This window comes from Octopus sinensis, linkage group LG19 (assembly GCF_006345805.1).
Source record: "Octopus sinensis linkage group LG19, ASM634580v1, whole genome shotgun sequence".
In the NCBI taxonomy this organism is placed as follows: domain Eukaryota; kingdom Metazoa; phylum Mollusca; class Cephalopoda; order Octopoda; family Octopodidae; genus Octopus; species Octopus sinensis.
In genome coordinates this window covers 46,121,180-46,144,510 of record NC_043015.1, presented here as the reverse complement: position 1 = coordinate 46,144,510, position 23,331 = coordinate 46,121,180, and the positions used below count along the sequence as shown (strand labels likewise).

General features: G+C 39.5%; 1 protein-coding gene across 1 annotated transcript in view; it reads left to right on the top strand.

Annotated features, from left to right (window-relative positions):
• Positions 1-23,331, top strand: part of LOC115222068 (putative GPI-anchored protein pfl2) — a gene marked incomplete at its 3' end in the record, with an annotated part of 63,568 nt that overhangs the window by 31,778 nt on the left and 8,459 nt on the right. Inside the window, exons 9-17 of the mRNA XM_036511194.1 lie at positions 677-835; positions 6,374-6,517; positions 9,295-9,380; positions 10,075-10,194; positions 13,417-13,645; positions 14,253-14,424; positions 16,073-16,131; positions 17,645-17,784; positions 20,817-20,984. Of these exons, the coding sequence (XP_036367087.1) occupies positions 677-835; positions 6,374-6,517; positions 9,295-9,380; positions 10,075-10,194; positions 13,417-13,645; positions 14,253-14,424; positions 16,073-16,131; positions 17,645-17,784; positions 20,817-20,984 (1,277 nt within the window). The remainder of the gene's footprint in view (positions 1-676; positions 836-6,373; positions 6,518-9,294; positions 9,381-10,074; positions 10,195-13,416; positions 13,646-14,252; positions 14,425-16,072; positions 16,132-17,644; positions 17,785-20,816; positions 20,985-23,331) is intronic.

Below are 23,331 nucleotides of genomic sequence, written 5' to 3'. Positions count from 1 at the left end.
GGTGGCACGTAAAAAGCACCATCCAACCGTGGCCGTTGCCAGCCTCGCCTGGCCCCCGTGCCGGTGGCACGTAAAAAGCGCCATCCAACCGTGGCCGTTTGCCAGCCCCGTCTGGAATGTAAAAAGCACCCACTACACTCTCGGAGTGGTTGGCGTTAGGAAGGGCATACAGCTGTAGAAACATTGCCAGATCAGACTGGGCCTGGTGCAGCCTTCTGGCTTCCCAGACCCCAGTTGAACCGTCCAACCCATGCTAGCATGGAAAGCGGATGCTAAATGATGATAGTTACATAACCATAGTTACTGTCTCTGACCATTTCTGTTCCTTTCTCTGTCTTCATCATTTTAATATCAAGTTTTCCATGCTTGCATGGGTTTGAATGGAGTTTATTGGGGGCAGTTTTTTTTTTTTTGTTTCTTTTTACGGGAGGTCCTTCCTGTCACAGGGTGCTTAAACCAGAATTCTAAAAATAACAGCTAAATCACCCTTAAATCACAAAAAAAGAAATTTTTTTTGTTCATAATCATATGGATTCCTGTGTGTAGAACACAACTTCACAACAATTTTCTGCTAATTCCCCCAAATTTTTTTAAATGTTACAAGGGGTTCAGAATTCTACCAAAACCTCTCTTTATATTTTATCTAATATTTATTTATTTGTCCATTTATCCCTAGGCATGAAGATAATAACCCAGAGTGTCCCACCCACTGGTAGTAAAATATTACCCAAGCCAACCCAATCTGGGACACCAGTGGTAGTCGTTAGTGGAGTCTCTACAACTACTACTGCCACTACAGTTTCTATGGTGACTAGGCCTGTCTCCACTATTTCAGGTATTTCATCAACACTCTGTCTTTTTAACTTTCTTTCTATCTCAATAAAGACTACAAATTAGCAAATTAAGAAACAAGGTACCTTAATTACTAGGCTCACATAGTCTTGATTTCAGACCTTGTTTACTATTCAGTGCTTAGTTATGTAGGGCTGTAGGGGCATCGATCCCATCTAAAATTTGCATTTGCAGGACCCAGATTTATTGTTCCATTCTGTCTATAACTACTTTTGTGACCCCTTTTTTTGGTGATATGCTAGCAGTTGATTAGCAGAACTGGTGGTCTGTCAGATGACACGCCTTGTGTTATGTGGTTATATCTTGAGTTTAAATACCTATTTCTTTATTACCCACAAGGGGCTAAACACAGAGGGGACAAACAAGGACAGACATAGGTATTAAGTCAATTACATCGACCCCAGTGCGTAACTGGTACTTAATTTATCGACCCCGAAAGGATGAAAGGCAAAGTCGATCTTGGCGGAATTTGAACTCACAACGTAACGCAGACGAAATATCGTTAAGCATTTCGCCCGGCGTGCTAACGTTTCTGCCAGCTCACCGCCTTGAGTTCAAATACCAAGAATGTCAAACAAAGACAACTAAAATTCATGGGCCACTGTGCTTCTTCCCCATGTAATCCTGTGGAAATGTTCAATCCTGGTGGTCAAGCCTGCATGATGCGTGTCTGTGAACTTATGCAGAACACAGGACTGTGCTCTGTTTCAAAGTTGGTACACGCAAAATCGGATCTCTTCGGTTTGAACGGCAGTTTTTTCTAGTGGTGTCATATGAAATTGTCACCCATAATTATGACCCTATTATCGATCTATTGTATTTCAATCTGTTTTAGGGTAAGGTTTAGGGGTGGGGGGAAGGGTATCTTTTTTCTTCAGAAATGTAAATAAACCCAATCTGTTTCTTAAACGAGGGACATATTCATACAGCACAGAATGTTTTCACCTCAATAGATGCCATTGATTGGTTGAAATTGCAGAAATTGAAAGAAAAAAAACCAGCAAATATCTTACAAACTATAGAATTGTCTCAATAAAGCCAAGAGAAAAAAATGTTTTATAAACACATTCTACCAGTATACAAAGTTTAAAAGTGTTTAGTTACGTGGAAATTATTTTAAAAAACTGCCGGTCAAACCGAAAAGATTCACAAAATCTCATCTTGCACATCCTGGAGAGAAATACGCTCTTGAGTTTGAGGTGATATCTATAGGTGATGTGGTGTAGATTAAATTGGGAGAAGCTGGAGGTCATCTTTCTAGGGTCACTATAATATAGTGTCCAGTCATGCTTTATGCCTCAATGGTGCTCCTATCACCTCCATCAAGTGCCGTGGGTCCAGGGCAAGACAGGTTTATGTGGTGTTATGTAGTTCTGTGGTGTTATGTAGTTCTGGTGTTATGTAGTTCTGTGTTATGTAGGGATGCTGAAATAGTGTCGCTCATACTTCCCAAGGTACATTGTATACTACATTGGCACCCCTATGACTCCAATAAGTGTACTGAGACTAAGGCAAGACAAGTTTGTACAGTGCTCTGCATGTGAATCTTAGTTTTTCTTTTCTCTCTCTCTAAAAGTGTACAACAATCAGATCCTTGCTTTAGTGTTTCAGAGCTGAAGGTACAATCCTCCTTTTGGCTTTATGTATCTGTAAGGCACTGGTTCTCAACTGAGGACCATATAAGATTCTTGGGGGTCTGTGCTACAAAATAGTAAATTGGAAACCTACAATAATATTTTAACCCTTTTGTTACCAACCCGGCCAAAACCGGCTCTGGCTCTGTAGTACGAATGTCTTGTTTTCATAAGTTTTTCATTAACATCTTCCACCAAACCTTAGTCACAATTTATGTTCCTAACTCCAGCTTAATGATAATTAAATTATGTTACTAAATTCTTTGTTATATTTAAAATAATTGAAAGAAACACAGAGCATCTCAAAATAAATACAGTAACAAAAGGGTTAAGGGCCCCTGAAAAATTTTGCTTTAGATGTATGTATTGGTTTGTATTGCAAGGAACAGGCTTCTTTCTCTAACACCTTACACAGTTCAACTTACACAAGTTAATGTGTGAAAAGCGAAATAGGAATTTTGAAAGAAGTTTCTATAAAATGAGTTTTTAAATATTGAATGTCTATGGGGGTCCACCAGAATAAATCAGTAATTAAAAGGGTCCATTGATAAAAAAAAAAAATGGTTGAGAACCCCTGCTCTAAGGCAACCTTAAAGATTTTGTAGAAATAATAGTTGATAAGATGATAGATTTGGTGGAGATTGATGTGGTCAGTATTCAGCCTGGACATCTATGGGTCACTGTTGGCAGTTAAAGAATGGGCATCAAGGGACAGATTTTTCGAAGTATTTCAGATATGGGGACATGGTGAAGAAGGGCTGAGAATAAAGTACGCTATGCAAGATATGGGTGATCATTGATATTAATAGTGATGGGCAGATCTGGAGGGAGATAGGAAATTCTGCCAGCAACCAGTCTTGGATACATCATCATTTAGCATCGGTTTACAGAGTGGTGCTGGGTGGTTTTATGTGCTACCACACAGGCACTTCCATGTGATTCTGCACAGACACTTTCACACGGCACCGCATAAACACTTATATGTGACGCCACACAGGTGCCCCACTTGGGTGTTTTTATGTGGCAGTGCTACAAGTCCCTTACACCAGCAGAAGGGTCAGTCTTAACACTTCTGCTGCAGGGTACGGGTCTCTTTGAGTACAGCCAGGTGTCAGGTGCCTCGGTCCTTTGTTATTTCATCTGAAAGGTTCAGCTTCCACAAGGCGGCGAGCTGGCAGAATTGTTAGCATGCCGGGCGAAATGCTTAGCCGTATTTCATCTGCCGTTACGTTCTGAGTTCAAATTTCGTCGAGGTCGACTTCGCCTTTCATCCTTTCGTGGTCGATTAAATAAGGACCAGTTATGCACTGGGGTTGATATAATCTACTTAATCCATTTGTCTGTCTTTGTTTGTCCTATCTATGTTTAGCCCCTTGTGGGTAGTAAAGAAATAGGTATTTCATCTGCCGTTACGTTCTGAGTTCAAATTTCGTCGAGGTCGACTTCGCCTTTCATCCTTTCGTGGTCGATTAATAAGGACCAGTTATGCACTGGGGTTGATATAATCTACTTAATCCATTTGTCTGTCTTTGTTTGTCCTATCTATGTTTAGCCCCTTTTGGGTAGTAAAGAAATAGGTATTTCATCTGCCGTTACGTTCTGAGTTCAAATTTCACCGAGGTCGACTTCGCCTTCATCCTTTCGTGGTCGATTAAATAAGTACCAGTTATGCACTGGGGTTGATATAATCTACTTAATCCATTTGTCTGTCTTTGTTTGTCCTATCTATGTTTAGCCCCTTTTGGGTAGTAAAGAAATAGGTATTTCATCTGCCGTTACGTTCTGAGTTCAAATTTCACCGAGGTCGACTTCGCCTTTCATCCTTTCGTGGTCGATTAAATAAGTACCAGTTATGCACTGGGGTTGATATAATCTACTTAATCCATTTGTCTGTCTTTGTTTGTCCTATCTATGTTTAGCCCCTTTTGGGTAGTAAAGAAATAGGTATTTCATCTGCCGTTACGTTCTGAGTTCAAATTTCACCGAGGTCGACTTCGCTTTTCATCCTTTCAGGGTCGATTAAATAAGGACCAGTTATGCACTGGGGTCGATATAATCAACTTAATCCATTTGTCTGTCTTTGTCCTCTCTGTGTTTAGCCCCTTGTAGGTAGTAAAGAAATAGGTAGTCCCAGTCTTGGGTTATTAACATAGAATGCAGAGATTTGCAGCGTCCCATGTATGAATCATAGTTTCTTTTTGTTTGATGTCTTTACAAAAACCATGCAACTTTGACTTTTTTTCTTTTGAAAAAATTAAAAATCTAAGTGTAATAGCTTCTTTGGTTTTTACACAAAAGTACAAAAAGAAATTTAACACATGGAGATAATCATTTCTTCATAATTGACAGGATTAGCAAGTTTGAATTTGAAATTCCAATGGTCTCATGTCAGACCCGGAAACCGTATTTAACTTTAGAAATATTGAATTCAATATTTCTACTAACACACGTGGACATGCCTACAAAGTCAGAAAACAACACGGCTCCCATGACTTTTGGAAACATTTTTTCACGCTCAGAGTTGCTGAAGCATGGAATAAACTGCCTGCGTCAGTTGTTGACTGCCATGACACTGCATCCTTTAAGGCCCTCATGCTTTCCGAAATCTGCCGAAACTACACCTGATTATATATACACTTTAGATGAGTTGTAGTGCACCTGAGCACTGTACACAATTATTATTATTATTATTATGGTGACCAGTGAATAGATTTCACTGTTAATATATATATATATATTTGCGAAGGCTAGACAGGCATCTCAGCCAGCAGGGCTCAATATCCTGGACTGGTGACGGGTAAGACCCAAAAACATGCATGTCTTCAGGTGTGAATCCTAGCCTGTGGGGGTGCTTGTCTCCCCTTCGCAAATATAAGGACACAGGAAATGTGTCAAAGCCAACAGGAAGCGTCGATGCTTCCTAGGGCTAAACAGCGGTGGTGTAATTCCCTTACGGCGACTGTCACATTATGTTGACAGTATACAACCACTCCATATTTAACTTGTTAGCAATTTAAACCAGTTGTATCTGGCCCAGATATTCTGCCTGTTTTATTGTCAAACCTGCCATATCTGGCCCCTCATATATCTGCCCCACAATGTCATTCTAAAAATAAACAGTCACATCGTGGAAATCTTGAAGGTACAAAAGGTAATGCATAATTAATTCAAAAACAATGCAAATAAATAAACATTACATTTGACAGAGTAATTTTAACCCTTTCGTTACCAAACCGGCTGAAACTGACATTTGGCTCTGAGTACAAATGTCTTGTTTTCATAAGTTTTGAATTAAAATCTTCCACCAAACCTTAGTCACAATTTATGTTCCTAACACTAGTTGATTGATAACAAAGTTATTTTACAAAATTCTTTGTTATATTTAAAGTAATTGAGAGAAACACAGAGCATCTCAACAGAAATATGGTAACAAAAGGGTTAACAAATGATCAATTTAACCCTTTTGATACTAACCCACCTGAAACTGCCTCTGGCTCTGTAGTACAAATATCTTGTTTTCATGAGTTTTGAATTAAAATCTTCCACCAAACCTTAGTCACAATTTCTGTTCCTGACACTAGCTGAATGATAACGAAGTTATTTAACTAAATTCTTTGTTATATTTAAAGTAATAGAAAGAAACACAGAGCATCTCAAAATAAATACAGTAACGAAAGGGTTAATGCTAAAGGGTTGAAAATATAAATAAAAGCAAAATGGTACAAATTCCACCAGAAAGTAATTTTCTATTATTTATTTTCCTCTTTGTCTCACACTCTATACCTGTGTCTCCCTTGTCTTTATTTTTCTCCCTTTTTTAAAATTTATTTTCCTTTTTTCTTTTTCCCCCCCTACCGCTTTTTTTTTTCCATTCCACTTTGCGGCAGTGAGCCAAGCAGGCAACAGCAAAATCCTGAACATCAATGCTCCAGGTGGGAAGGTGATTACAACGACAAAGACAGCTAACGTAGTGACTGTGAATCCCAAAACTTTGCATCTAACAGCAGTCAAGTCCAGCACCGGTGGAACTGGTTAGTTCGCAATCATGCTTTTTTTTTTTTCCCCCACCACCTTTTTTCCCCAATAATTATTTTCTTTTGTGTTTGGTAGAGTTTGTTGCTGCTGCTGCTGTACTTGTTGATAGGGCTGTGAGTTAGTTCGGGGGTGAGTGGGGTCAGTGTAATCAACTTGCCCCTTACCCTCAAAATTACTGACAGAATCGTTATTGTTGGCTCTAGTTTTTGTGGGTGAAGTTGCTATCTTTATTTGTGGCTGTATAGTAAGAACCATGTTTGTGTGTGTGTGTGTGTGAACGCATGCTACCGTGGCCGTTGCCAGCTTTGTCTGGCCCCCGTGCCAGTGGCATGTAAAAAGCACCATCCGATCGTGGCCGTCTGCCAGCCCTGTCTGGCACGTAAAAAGCACCCACTACACTCACGGAGTGGTTGGCGTTAGGAAGAGCATCCAGCTGTAGAAACACTACCAGATTAGACTGGGCCTAGTGCAGCCTTCTGGCTTCCCAGACCCCAGTTGAACCGTCCAACCCATGCCAGCATGGAAAGCGGACGTTAAGTGATGATGATGATGATGATTATGTGTGTGTGTGTGCGTCTGTGTATACTATGTAGTTTTGGGTTCAATCCCACTGTGTGGTATTTAGGGTCACTGTCTTCTGCTATAATCCTTAGTCAACCAAAACCTATAGATTTGGTAGACAAACTGAAAAAACTTTTCATTTATGCTTGTGCCATGTTAAAAGCCCCCATTGCACACTGTAAAGTGGTTGGTGTTAGGAAGGGCATCCAGCCATAGGAACCAAGCCAAATCAGACTGGAACCTGGTTCAGCTTTCTGGCTTGCCAAACTGTCCAACCCATGCCAGCATGGAAAATGAACATTAAAGGATGATGATGATGATGGTATCTCCATGCCTTAACTTCATCTGATAATTATAAACAAATGTCACCATCATGCAAACGTCTTTTCATTTCCAGTTGTCCTTGAAAACATGTTTGGTCATGGGAGAAATATTACTTTGCTTGGAAACAGGTACAGGTTGGTGACAGAAAGGGCATCTGATAGTAGAAGATCAGTCTGACACATGGGAAAGTGGGTATTAAAAGGGTGATGATCATGACAGTGGTGTTGTAGCAGGCGGCGAGCTGGCAGAAACGTTAGCACGCCGGGCGAAATTTTTAGCAGTATTTCATCTGTTGCTACGTTCCGAGTTCAAATTCTGCTGAGGTCAACTTTGCCTTTCATCCTTTCAGGGTCAATTAAATATAATCGACTTAAACCGTGTGTCTGTCCTTGTTTGTCCTCTCTGTGTTTAGCCCCTTGTGGGTAGTAAAGAAATAGGTATTTCGTCTGCCGCTACGTTCTGAGTTCAAATTCCGCCAAGGTCGACTTTGCCTTTCATCCTTTCGGGGTCGATTAAATAAGTACCAGTTACGCACTGTGGTCGACATAATCGACCTAAACCGTGTGTCTGTCCTTGTTTGTTCTCTCTGTATTTAGCCCTTTGTGGGTAGTAAAGAAATAGGTATTTCGTCTGCCGTTACGTTCTGAGTTCAAATTCCGCCGAGGTCGACTTTGCCTTTCATCCTTTCGGGGTTGATTAAATAAGTACCAGTTATGCAACTGGGGTCGATATAATCGACTTAAACCGTGTGTCTGTCCTTGTTTGTCCTCTCTGTGTTTAGCCCCTTGTGGGTAGAAAAAAAGAAATAGGTGTTGTCGCAGTAGAGAAACATTGCTATCAATGGAATAACCAAATTACTGGTAGAAGTGGTAATTGTGGTTATTTATGATGGCTTTGTTCTGTGGTTCTTTCTTGGGCCGCAGGAGGTTGAAATGAAAGTCTGACCCTTTCATGTTAGATCTAAGTTCTGTACGTTTGCATGTGCATACTTGTGTGGCTGTGTCAGCATCATCATTATCGTCATTACTTAATGTCCCATATTTTCCATGCTTGCTTGCATGGGCCGAGGCAGAATTTGTCGAGGGATATTTTCTTGTGGTCAGATGCCCTTCCTGTTGTTGTTAACCTTCACCAATTTCTTATCATGGTAACGTTTCCGCATAACCAGGCATGTTTTTCACGGGAGGCTGGTGACATACAATGCGCTTAATTTACAAACATCGTGTGATGTGAAGACAAGGGAACCCCCTTCCCCAATTCTTTTAAATTCCATCTATCATCAAATCCACTCGCAAAGCTTTGGTTGACCCAGGACTATAGTAGAAGACACTTGCGCAGAGGGACTGAACCCAGGACCACATAGTTGGGAAGCAAGCTTCTTAATCCTTTCGTTACCAACCCGGCTGAAACCGGCTCTGGTTCTGAATACAAATGTCTTGTTTTCATAAGTTTTCCGTTAAAATTTTCCACCAAACCTTAGTCACAATTTATGTTCCTGACACTAGCTTAATGACAACTAAGTTATTTTACTGAATTGTTTGTTATATTTAAAGTAATTGAAAGAAACACAGAGCATCTCAACAGAAATACAGTAACGAAAGGGTTAATCACATAGCCATGCTTGCGTCTTTCTGTATAGCAAATAATAATATGCTGGCTGCTTAGAATATGATTTCAGCTACGTGTTGAAATTTCACTTGTTACACACTGAATATTTAGGTAATGGACACTGCACATGACCTGGAAATTATTGATTTGAAATATTAGTCATTTAAGAATTTGAGGGTTTTTTTATTTTTTTTTTTTTTTTTTTTGCTGATTATAATTTTTAATTTCAGTCCTTTTATATTTTTAACTTTTATTATTTTTTTCTTTCTTCTGTCTTTAGTAAGCCGACCTAATGTCATTGTGGTAACCAAAGCTCCACCTAAAAGATCACCGGTCCCGATTTCCACTAGCATCACAAAAGGAACGGTATGTAGAGTTCGTCTCACAATTTCATCATAATCTTAATTTTACCATACCAATTCATATTATCAGAGCATCTAACCTTGTGTCTTGATCTTTTTTTCTTACTGAAGTCCAGTGTTTCAGTCATTTGACTGCGGCCATGCTGGAGCACCGCCTTTAATCGAGCAACTCGACCCCAGGACTTATTCTTTGTAAGCCCAGTACTTATTCTATCGATCTCTTTTGCCGAACTGCTAAGTGACGGGGACGTAAACACACCAGCATCGGTTGTCAAGCAATGCTGGGGGGACAAACACAGACACACAAACATATACACACACACTTATATATATATACATATATACGACAGGCTTCTTTCAGTTTCCGTCTACCAAATCCACTCACAAGGCATTGGTCGGCCCGGGGCTATAGCAGAAGACACTTGCCCAAGATGCCACGCAGTGGGACTGAACCCGGAACCATGTGGTTGGTTAGCAAGCTACTTACCACACGGCCACTCCTGCGCCTGTCAGTAAAAACATAAATGATATTGATGAAGAATATTTATAAATATATATAGGCGTACTCTGTGTCCAAACAGACATTTTCTGTGTCTATTGCATTAAAGTGCTCGTTAACTAATTGCTGACAGAAATCATTTCTTTTTTCCATTTATTTACTTTTGTTTTTTTGGTTTTTGTCTTCCTTCTTCTTACAGGAACTTGTAAGTTTCATTCATAAACATGATAGTCGTCAAGGAAGTAGTCCAGTATCTTCTTTGAAGTCTCCTCTAGAGAAAAAGATAATTGTAACCACAACAGTTCCAGAGTCATTGAAGGTAGTTTAGTCTTTTATTGTTGTTGTTCTTGTTGTTATTGGCTTCGATTAATGAAAGTGTTTTTGTTTTAAAATTTCTTGCGGAAATTGTTGCTAGTGTAGTCATGATGAGTTCAAACATTACTATTAAAGACGTTAATAGGTGTGGCCGTGTGGTTAAAGGGTTTGCCTTTTAACCAGATGGTTCCGGGTTCAGCCCCACTGTGTGGCACCTTGGGTAAGTGTCTTCTGTTATAGATAGGCTTAGGTCAGAAGATCCTTGTGAGTGGATCTGTTAGACGGAAACTGAAAGAAACCCATTGTGTGTGTTTCTTTGTCTTGACATCCTGTTATTATTTATCATCATCATCATCATCGTTTAACGTCCGTTTTCCATGCTAGCACTGGTCGGACGGTTCAACTGGGGTCTGGGAAGCCAGGAGGCTGCACCAGGCTCCAGTCTGATCTGGCAGTGTTTCTACAGCTGGATGCCCTTCCTAACGCCAACCACTCCGTGAGTGTAGTGGGTGCTTTTTACATGCCAGACGAGGCTGGCAATGGCCACGATCGGTTGGTGCTTTTTATGTGCCACCGGCACTGGTATCACAACTACCAGACGGTGCGGCTCTGGCAACGGCCACGTTCGGATGGTTCTCTTACGTGCCACCAGCACTGGTATCACAACTACCAGACGGAGCGGCGCTGGCAACGGCCACGTTCGGATGGCTCTCTTACATGCCACCGGCACTGGTATCACAACTACAATTTCCATTGATTTTGATCGATTTCGATTTCACTTGCCTCAACAGTTTCTGATATTCTGCACAATGGGGAAATATTACCTTGCTTGGATGGTAACTAGAAAGGATGGCTTCGTGACAAGGAAGGTATCCAGCCATGGAAAAAAAAATCTATCTCAGTTAATCTCCATCCAACCTATGCAAGCTTTGAAAAGTGGACATTAAAATAATGATGATTGTGTCCACCTGGGACAAAGCAGTATGTCAATACTACTTGGGTCTTTTTACTTGACTGGCAACATACTCATAAGCTTTTTAATCATACAGTCATGCCTATGCCTATTCTATATTAACTTATAGGGCAGCGAGCTGGCAGAATCATTAGCACGCCGGGCAAAATACTTAGTGGTATTTCGTCTGCCGCTACGTTCTGAGTTCAAATTCCGCCGAGGTCGACTTTGCCTTTCATCCTTTCGGGGTCGATAAATTAAGTACCAGTTACGCACTGGGGTCAATGTGATCGACTTAATCCCTTTGTCTGTCCTTGTTTGTCCCCTCTATGTTCAGCCCCCTGTGGGCAATAGAGAAATATATATTAACTTAAACACACATCTTGTAGCTTCATAATTTTGATGATGTGATTTTTTATTCTTAGAATGGCATTGTAAGATAGGTGTGAGATGCTGGATCTGGCTAAAGCAGATAGAATTATTAGGGCCAGATACAACCAGTTGAAATGCTAAAGGGTTAAGGGGATGGACTTAGGGTCATTGTGTTTTTTTTTCCTGAGCAAAGCACATTATTCAGTTTGTCACGGTATGCATGAGTGACAAAAAACAAATTTTACTATAAATTTTCATTTTTGTGGTTAGTAGAAGGGGCAATCAACTATAACAAAAATAATAAACAAAAACCATGTAACATAACCATAGGCGCAGGAGTGGCTGTGTGGTAAGTAGCTTGCTAACCAACCACATGGTTCCGGGTTCAGTCCCACTGCGTGGCATCTTGGGCAAGTGTCTTCTGCTATAGTCCCGGGCCGACCAATGCCTTGTGAATGGATTTGGTAGACGGAAACTGAAAGAAGCCTGTCGTATATATATGTGTATGTATGTGTATTTGTCCCCTTAGCATTGCTTGACAACCGATGCTGGTTCGGCAAAAGGGACCGATAGAATAAGTATTGGGCTTACAAAGAATAAGTCCCGGGGTCGATTTGCTTGACTAAAGGCGGTGCTCCAGCATGGCTGCAGTCAAATGACTGAAACAAGTAAAAGAGTAAAAAGAGAGAATAATTATAGAAAAATAAATGTAAAACAGTTTGTTTCGTTATTGTATCTGGTTTGCAATATTCTTTATGTGAATTTGTGTATTGAAGCAAATTTTGTTGTGTCTAGGGAGAGTCATTATACCATTATTATTAGCATATGCACTGACTAATAATAAAGGACCAGAATTGAACCAGTGTGTGTGTGTTATAATATTGACATACACGTGCACACTGGTGCACACATACATGCACACAAGATCTCAACCAAACGTGGCCTCCATAACTGACTTCGTCAAAAGTGATCGAAAGGGTCGCAAGTAACAATGAAAGAGTTTTGACCAACAAAAACAAAACAAATTACTTATTGAGGCACAGGAGTGGCTGTGTGGTAAGTAGCTTGTTTGCCAACCACATGGTTCCGGGTTCAGTCCCACTGCGTGGCACCTTGGGCAAGTGTCTTCTACTATAGCCTCGGGCCGACCAAAGCCTTGTGAGTGGATTTGGTAGACTGAAACTGAAAGAAGCCCGTCGTATATATATATATATATATATATATATATATGCGTGTGTGTGTTTGTCCTGCTAGCATTGCTTGACAACCGATGCTGGTGTGTTTATGTCCTCGTTACTTAGCGGTTCGGCAAAAGAGACTGATAGAATAAGTACTGGGCTTACAAAAGAATAAGTCCCGGGGTCGATTTGCTCGACTAAAGGCGGTGCTCCAGCATGGCCGCAGTCAAATGACTGAAACAAGTAAAGAGAGAGTATTGCTTAATCAAATTAAACAATCAATTAGTTAGTTGAATATTTAACCAATTAATATAGGATCACCAAGCATAGATTGGCATATTTTGGTCATATTATGCGGAGAAAATCCCTGAAGAAGGACATCATGCTCGGAATGGTCAATGGCAAGAGAGGAAGAGGCCGACCAAGAACCCGCTGGCTTGACACCATCAAGAGGGATACCGGAATGGACATAGCCAATCTGAGAGAAGCGGCCCAGATTAGAACTGACTGGAGGACACTGATTCAACGAGTAACCGAGAGTCGACTTTGACTGAGCGGATAGACAGACAGTGTGTGTGTTGATAATATTGGCATTATGACCCACCCTAGACACAGCAAATTTTCTTTGTTGTATTTTTTAAAATATTAATATGCTTTATTTTTCTTTTTTTTTTTTCGCTCCATCTCTCTCTCTGAATACCATCCATTGTTTCCACATGAACAGCGGCAGCAACAGGCTCGAATCACAGACGCTGACGGTGCTGGCGGGAAGACTTCTACATTGCTGGCGGAACTCATTCAAGCTGCTGGTATCCTGCCAGACGCTCACTCTGCTGACTCACAACAGACTTCTTCTACCATAGCAATTACCGATGTTGCTATTGCTGCTGATGAACCAGTCGAAATCATCTCAGCTGGCAACCAGCTTCACTCTAGTACACCTCAGACTAAAAGTAAGTCTCACACTTTAATCACGTGCGACATAAATAGCCTGGAAAGATAATTTTGAACCTATAAATCGCTTTGTTTTTTTTTCTTTCTTGTCTTATTTCTGCAAGTTAGTTTCTGTGTTAACCCTTTTCATACCAACCTGCCTGACACCACCCCTGGTTCTATGGTACAAACACTCTGTTTTAACTCTTTTGATACCAACCCGGCCAAAACCGCCTCTGGCTCTGTAGTACAAATGTCTTGTTTTCATAAGTTTTGAATTAAAGTCTTCCACCAAACCTTAGTCACAATTAATGTTCCTAACACTAGCTGAATGATAACTAAGTTATTTTCTTAAATTCTTTGTTATATTTAAATTAATTGAAAGAAACACTGAGCATCTCAACAGAAATACAGTAACGAAAGGGTTAAATGATGGTGATGATGAGATCCTGCTAATTGTGAAATAAACTTGTTCTAATTTTATTTTTATGTTATGTAAAGATTGGCGATAACCAATAGCTAATTGATAATTTTAAAATAAAAGTGATTTTGTTGATAGTTTTTTGGGGTTTTTTTTTACATTATTTTTTTTCTCTTCTGCTGAACTTATTTGTTTTTATTTCACAGTTTCCACCCAGCCACTAACTAGCAACGAGTGGTTTGAATATGATGTCGCGGATGACCAATCAAACACATATACCAACGATTCTTCTACAGACGCTATCTCGGCTCTCTTAGAGATGCAGCACCAATCCAATAACGGTAACCTCCAAATCAAAGAGAAAGAGATCATTAGAAGGTAAAGAATGATGCTCTATTCCTATCCCCCTTCCCCCTCCCTGTGCAATCTGCCATTTTATTTGTCTCTATACTCTTTACTCTTTTAATTGTTTCAGTCAATTGACTGCGGCCATGCTGGAGCACCGCCTTTAGTCGAGGAAATTGACCCCAGGACTTATTCTTTTGTAAGCCCAGTACTTATTCTATCGGTCTCTTTTGCCGAACCGCTAAGTAACGGGGACGTAAACACGCCAGCATCGGTTGTCAAGCAATGCTAGGGGGACAAACACAGACACACAAACACACACACGCATATATATATATACATATATACGACGGGCTTCTTTCAGTTTCCGTCTACCAAATCCACTCACAAGGCTTTGGTTGGCCCTAGGCTATAGTAGAAGACACTTGCCCAAGGTGCCACACAGTGGGACTGAACCCAGAACCATGTGGTTGGTAAACAAGCTACTTACCACACAGCCACTCCTGCGCCTATATACACAAATCTTGATATTCTTTAACAAAAACACAGCAACAAAATTAAGTTTTGTTTGCTTCCAGAAGCACAGATTTGTATTACAGAAGCATTGCATTTAGATAAATCTTGCCATAATGTGAAATTCCTTTAAACAAAATGTATTTTCCCTTTATTTCCATGTTCGCTGATTTCTATGTGCCATACCTGGAAGTCAGTGGTAGGTAAAGTAGGTTTTTACCAGATCTTTTCGGTTTGAGTGGCAGTTTTTAACATAATTTCTAGGTAACTAAAAAATTTTAAACTTTGTATACTGGTAGAATGTGTTTATAAAACATCTTTTTCTCTTGGCTTTATTGAGAAAATTCTATAGTTTCTAAGATATTTATTGTTTTTTTTCTTCAATTTCTGCAATTCAACCAATCAATGACGTCCATTGACGTAAAAAACAGATTGGGTTTATTAATATTTGTGAAGAAAAAAAGATACCCTTCCCCCTAACCCTAACCCTAAAACAGATTGAAATGCAATAGATCAATACTAGGGTCATAATTATGGGTGACAATTTCATATGACACCGCTAGAAAAAAACTGCCGTTCAAACCGAAAAGATCCGGGACTCATTCTTTTGTAAGCCCAGTACTTATTCTATAGGTCTCTTTTGCCGAATCGCTAAGTAACGGGGACATAAACACACCAGTATCGGTTGTCAAGCAATGCTAGGAGGACGTGAATTTATTCTGAGTAATTGTCAGTCTATTTGACCAAGGGACCAGTTAATGAATTAAAATAACCGAATAAACCTTTGATGAGGATGTTTGTTGATGTATATCTCTTGTATATGTTTAGTGAATTATACTATACAACCATATCATGTGGTCACATATCTGATTGCACTACAGAACACCTATCATAATCCATCTAAGCAAATTATGTACTATAACCTGTTTTATTTATTTCACTCTGTTGGCCTATTTCTATCCAAAACTTAATTAATACTTATAATTATCTGATTTCATCTAAATTAAAATCCGTCTATGGTACTTCATAATTTTTTGTTTCTTTTTTTTTTTTTTTTCCATATATCTTGCTTCCTCTGGAATCTTGCGTGGAACAAACAAACTACCAATGCAAACCTCGTTCCTTTGCTGACTGACTTCCATTCTCTCCTGTTACAAACTACAAACAGTTCATCAGATCTAGGGAATCTTTCTGAGCAAATAAATCAGCAGAACTTTTACACCCTTGGTAAGTTACTTTTCTTTTTTTTTTTCTTTTATATATATATATATATATTCTGTTGTGTCTGGGGAGAGTCATTCTCTTTTAGTGCCTTATTTAACGCACTCACCGGTAAAATTTCCACTTATTTCTTATTTTTATTTTTTCGAAAATTGTCGTCGCAACGAAAATTTTAGACTCTCCCCAGACACAACAGAATATGCTTCAACACACGAACTCATAAAAAGAATCTTGCAAACCAAATCCAAAACGAAATATATATATATATTTATTGCAAAATCATTGTTTATGCTGGAGTTATCGGCAGTGGCCATGAAGTTAAGTTCACCACAATGCATCTATCCTCATTTATCACAGTTTTTGGATAAAAAAAGAGAAAAAAGTGATAAATGAATTGTTTCTATCCACTTTGTAGAATGAATGGTAATGGTAGAGTTATTAAAAGAAAAACAAATAAAGGGCAGTATGAGCAGGTGCTGAAAAATCCCTGACTTTGAGTAAAAGAATATACAGGAGGATCAATTAATTAGATTTTATCTAACATATTCCCCTCTCAGATTCACAGACTTATTGCAGTAGTCCTTCAGTTTTTCTAAGCCTTGTGAAAGAACTTGGAAAGTTGGGCCTCCAATGAGGCCTTTTGCAATACCTATTTCTTTACTACCCACAAGGGGCTAAACACAGGAGACGAACAAGGACAGACAAATGGATTAAGTCAATTATATCTACCACAGTTGCGTAACTGGTACTTATTTAATCGACCCTGAAAGGATGAAAGGCAAAGTCGACCTCGGCAGAATTTGAACTCAGAAAGCAGCGGCAGACGAAATACCTATTTCTTTACTACCCACAAGGGGCTAAACACAGAAGGGACAAACAAGGACAGACACACGGATTAAGTTGATTACATCGACCCCAGTGCGTAACTGGTACTTATTTAATCGACCCCCAAAGGATGAAAGGCAAAGTCAACCTCGGCGGAATTTGAACTCGGAACGCAGCAGCAGATGAAATACCTATTTCTTTACTATCCACAAGGGGCTAAACACAGAGAGGACAAACAAGGACAGACAAATGGATTAAGTCGATTATATCGACCCCAGTGCATAACTGGTACTTATTTAATCGACCCCGAAAGGAAGAAAGGCAAAGTCGACCTCAAAGGCAGACAAAATACCGCTAAGCATTTCGCCTGGCGTGCTAGCGTTTCTGCCAGCTCGCCGTCTTTTACAATACCATTAAAAGAACTTTTCAGCACCCCACTTGTACATGTAATTTAGAAATTAAATTTAATTAAAGAGATGAGTTCATAATGAAAGCGTGGGATCATTACAACATAAATAAAGCTTGGTTCCCAGCTTCTGGTAAGTAGGGGTCAATTTTGGATTAGAAATATGGAGTAAATTGTGTGAGTGTTTATTTGTTCATGTCAAACTCATGATTCATTCACTGTGTACATGTATGTATTTCTATAATTTTCTCTCTTTTTTTTTTTTTCTTTTTTGTCACCCCCGTGCAGATCAGGCTCTCAGCATTTTAACTCAAGAAGAAAAAGACACTCCAGCTTCTTCTATCAGTGGTTCGGTCGACCCACTCAGTTTTCTCAATTCTTCCACATTTCCACTCAGTATATCCAAACAGATTGAAGAACCGATGCAGGTAGGTGAGGTCGAAAGTAATGCATGTGCTGGGTTACGAGACGTTTCGGCGCAGCTGTTTTGGTGCCACCGATTTTGTGTTGCTGATGCGACGATTATTTGACATCAGACGTTTTAACCCTTTAGCTATTTAATCCAGCTATATATCTGGTGTGTGTACCGTTGGCGATTTTTTTTCCCTCTGTCTTCCCTTCTCTGGATCTTTCCTTCTCCTATGTTTCTGACGAAGAGCTCCGCAATGCTAGGGGGACAAACACAAACACACACACGCATATATACATATACATATATATGACGGGCTTCTTTTCAGTTTCCTTCTTTCCTGAGCGTCCAATAATACTATATTTGTTCCACGTCTTCGTGTTGTGTTTTTTTCTGCTTTCATGTTTGAATTAACTTTATATATCTGGCCCAAATATTCAACCTGTTTTATGTTTAAAAACTGACTAGATCCAGCCTCTCACACCTACCCTACAATGTCATTCTATAAATATACAAAACACACCATTGAAATCGTGAAGCTACAAGATAATACATAATTCAAAACAATGTGAATAAATAAGGATTACATTTGACAAGCCGCCCCGACGGGTATCCGTGCCGGTGGCACTTAAAAAGCACTGTCCGATCATGGCCGTTGCCAGCCTGGCCTGGCCCCCGTGCCGGTGGCACGTAAAAAGCACCATCCAATCGTGGCCGTTGCCAGCCTCGCCTGGCCCCCGTGCTGGTGGCACGTAGAAAGCACCATCCGATCGTGGCCGTTGCCAGCCTCGCCTGGCATCCGTGCCGATGGCACGTAAAAAGCACCATCCGACCGTGGCCGTTTGCCAGCCCCGTCTGGCACGTAAAAAGCACCCACTACACTCATGGAGTGGTTGGCGTTAGGAAGGGCATCCAGCCGTAGAAACACTGCCAGATCAGACTGGAGCCTGGTGCAGCCTTCTGGCCTCCCAGACCCCAGTTGAACCGTCCAACCCATGCTAGCATGGAAAGCGGACGCTAAACGATGATGATGATGAAAGAAATGTGAATGCTGAAGGGTTAACCTCTCTCTCTCTGTTCATGTGTGAGCATCTAGTTATGTTTGTATGTATACATAATGGTCTTGTCCTCCCCTCTGTCTCCGTTTACATCTGCGAGCATCTTGTTCTGTTTGTATGTACATGTAATGTCTCTCTCTTCGTATGTGTATGTTTTTTGTGTGTGAGGCGCAGCACTCGGCAACTTTGCCTATACGTTTAAGACGCAGGTGTGGTTGTGTTGTGTTTAAGAAGCTCGCTTTCCAACCGTGTGCTTGCTGTTGGGTTCGGTTCCGTTGCATGACATTGTATCTTCTACCATGGGCAAGTATTTCCTACTGTCGCTTCAGGCCAACCAAACCCTTGTGAGCGGATTTGGTAGACAAATTGAAAGAAGCCCGGATCTTTTCGGTTTGAACGGCAGTTTTTTAAAATAATTTCCACGTAACTAAAAAATTTTAAACTTTGTATACTGGTAGAATGTGTTTATAAAACATCTTTTTCTCTTGACTTTCTTGAGAAAATTCTATACTTTGTAATATATTTGTTGTTCTTTTTTTCCTTCAATTTCTGCAATTTCAACCAATCAATGACATCTATTGAGGTGAAAACATTCTGTGCCGTATGAATATGTCCCTCGTTTAAGAAACAGATTGGGTTTATTAACATTTGTGAAGAATAAAAGATACCCTTCCCCCCACCCCTAACCCTAACCCTAAAACAGATTAAAATGCAATAGATCGATACTAGGGTCATAATTATGGGTGACAATTTCATATGACACCGCTAGAAAAAACTGCCGTTCAAACCGAAAAGATCCAGAAGCCCATATGTATACATGTATGTGTGTGTGTGTGTGCCTACGTTCGTTCTTTTACTCGTTTCAGTAAGTTTGCAGCTATGAAAGTTAAAACCACGTTTCGAAATAAAAATTTTAGGAAAAAAATACAGAAAAACGCTATTGTTTACGAATTATGGATCACTCGTTTTTAAAAAAATGTCAAACTTTAACTATGGATTTTCTAAAGCTTTATGTTTGTAGTTTTTAAAAATGTGGTACAACCTAATTAATCACTATTTCTGATTTTTAAAAAAAAGTGGTATATGGGGGATAAAAAAGTCAAAAAATGCAGTTAGTAAGGGACATTACTCAGGAATATTATCTCCCTTGCAACTTGCATCTTTATAGTAATGTAAAATTAGTATTTTTTTTTAAATGGCGGAGTTCTGGTTTAAGTACCCCAAATAACCCTTCATAACTTATTTATGTTTTGGAATTTTCCGAATATTTTTACGAATTTGTGGTGGGGGGCTTTCTTTTTAATTCTTTCCCCTCAATAAATTTTAAGTTTTACTTTCTCTAATTTTTTAAAAAATCAGTCTAAATTACGGACAGTTCGAATTTTTTGCATGTCGCTGTTACAGGTGGCCTTTTACGCGAGATTCGAGATTTCAGTGATGTGATTGCTTATTTTGAGAACAACATTGTAGGGTAGGTGTTATAGGCTGTGTCTGGCTGGTTTTAACATGAAACTAGCAGAATATTTGGATCTGATATGGCTGGTTCAAATGTTAAAGGGGCTTAACCCTTTAGTGTTCGCATTATTCTACCAAAATTAATGCTTTTTCATCCACATTGTTTTGAACTAATCAGGCATTATCTTGTAACTATGAGATTTTGATGAGGTAGCTGTTAATTTTTAAAACGATATTGTAGGGTTGGTGTGAGAGACCTGATCTGGCCATTTTGAACATAAACCAGGCAGAATACTTTTGGCCGGATATGACCAGTTTAAATGCCAAAGGGCTTAAATAAAGTGAATGAACCAACCTTGGCTGAAAGTTGAAATCTTGTTTTCTTTACATGCTGGCAAACATATGTCATTCTTCTCCAACACAAATAAACTGATCACTTTTATGTTTTTTTTAAGTTCTTTGTGTGTTTTTTTATATTTAATTTTATATGAAGTTTTACAATTTTTTTTTTTTTTTTTTTTGATGCTGTGATTTGTAGGTTACAGTTTCCACTCCTGATGTCTCCAATACTGTTGAAGTACCCATCTCTTCTGAAACTCCTCCCTCGACACCAGTGCCAACAGATCTAGTCGAGCAGCTCTCCACCTCCATGAACCAAGAACTGTTACAAGGGGAACTTGATCCTCAGACTGGACTCTTTTATACGGTTTGTCCATTGACTTTCTCCTGATTAAAGAAAGTGCTTTCTGCCTGCATATTAATGAATTTTCAAATTACTTTTTTTTTACTTGTTTCAGTCATTTGACTGTGGCCATGCTGGAGCACCGCCTTTAGTCGAGCAAATCGACCCCGGAACTTATTCTTTTGTAAGCCCAGTACTTATTCTATCGGTTTCTTATGCTGAACTGCTAAGTGACGGCGACATAAACACACCAGCATCAGTTGTCAAGCAATGCTAGGGGGACAAACACAGACACACAAACACACACACACACACATACATACATATACATATATATACGACAGGCTTCTTTCAGTTTCCGTCTACCAAATCCACTCACAAGGCATTGGTCGGCCCGGGGCTATAGCAGAAGACACTTGCCCAAGATGCCACGCAGTGGGACTGAACCCGGAACCATGTGGTTGGTTAGCAAGCTACTTACCACACAGCCACTCCTAATCAAATATTTGGAGGGGTTTTATTCAAATAACTAACTTCTCCATTTTAATGTTGGTATTTGAAATATAAATTAACAAAATGTTCTTATATAAAAATACACTGCAATGTTTTTAATATGAACCCTTGAAAACAGGTATTGAGCTCTAAATTAAGGACCATTTTCAAGCAGAGTTGGTATGAAAAGGGTTTGGGCACTTTTTATTTTTTGTTCTTTTACTGTTTTCTGATAGCCAGCTGTCTAGAGCATTCTAGAGTACATTTCAGTGGGGGTTTATTTTGTTTTTCAGTGGAAAATATACGGGGAAAATATATAGGCGCAGGAGTGGCTGTGTGGTAACTAGCTTGTCTACCAACCACATGGTTCCGGGTTCAGTCCCACTGCGTGGCACCTTGGGCAAGTGTCTTCTACTATAGCCTCGGGCCGACCAAAGCCTTGTGAGTGGATTTGGTAGATGGAAACTGAAAGAAGCCCGTCGTATATATGTATATATATATATGCATGTGTGTGTTTGTGTGTCTGTGTTTGTCCCCTAGCATTGCTTGACAACCGATGCTGGTGTGTTTATGTCCCCATTACTTAGCGGTTCGGCAAAAGAGACCGATAGAATAAGTACTGGGCTTACAAAAGAATAAGTCCCGGGGTCGAGTTGCTTGATTAAAGGCGGTGCTCCAGCATGGCCACGGTCAAAAGACTGAAACAAGTAAAAGAGTAAAGAGAGTCAATTTAAATACAAGATAATTTAAGATTTTAAAAAATACTTTAGCATTTAGACCAATCATATCTGTCCCAAATATCCTGTTTTATGGTCAAACTGGCCAGATCTAGTATATCACACCTACCCTGCAATGTCACTCTAAAAATTAAGCAACCACATCTTTGAAATCTCTATGATACAAGATAATACATGATTAATTTGTAAAAATGTGACTAAATAAGTATTATATTTGACAGTAATCAGAATGCTAAAGAGCTAAATCTGTTTATTAGATGGTTCTCTGTATAAATAACATTATTCTATGCAATAGGCGCAGGAGTGGCTGTATGGTAAGTAGCTTGCTTACCAACCATACGGTTCTGGGTTCAGTCCCACTGCATGGCACCTTGGGCAAGTGTCTTCTACTATAGCCTCGGGCCAACCAAAGCCTTGTGAATGGATTTGGTAGACGGAAACTGAAAGAAGCCTGTCGTATATATATATGTATTAGAGGGAAGCCACTATGTGGACAGTAAAATTGTATTATATATATATATATATATATATATATAGTTATCCGTAATAATGAAGGGTGAAATTAATTAATTTGGAATAATTATCAATTACACCAAGTAGTCTTCGGCATGTAAAAGCCTCATTCGAGGAAAATTTAAGTAATACTAAGCAATAAAGGGTATAGCAACGAATTGCCTTACCACATACCGAATTTAGAAATAGCAGTCAAAGAGTTATAGCTATTTCTTCTACTAAAAAGGGAGATCTCAGTAAAAACAGCAATTGGAAGGCAGACACAAACAGGTAAGAGAGAATGAATTGACGGCAATCTATCATACAATTTTAAGTTATCTACGGACGTACGTTTCGAAATCAAGTTTTTAGGAAAGCATAAGAATTAAATATTAAATATTAAATAATTCTATCTCACCAAAACTTCTTTTCTCTTCAGCGTAGAATACTATAATCATAAATGATTATATATTGAATTTTGAGATACTAGAAGGCACCAACTCAACTCAGTATCAGAGCGAGCTAGAATCCGCAACTAGTATCACCAAATTCAGTGTTTGAATGAAAAGATTGTGTCACCAGCCCCTTCCCACCCGCGTGTAGCCAAAACAAGATGCTGTGGTCATCTACTGAGATAAAATATGGTTATC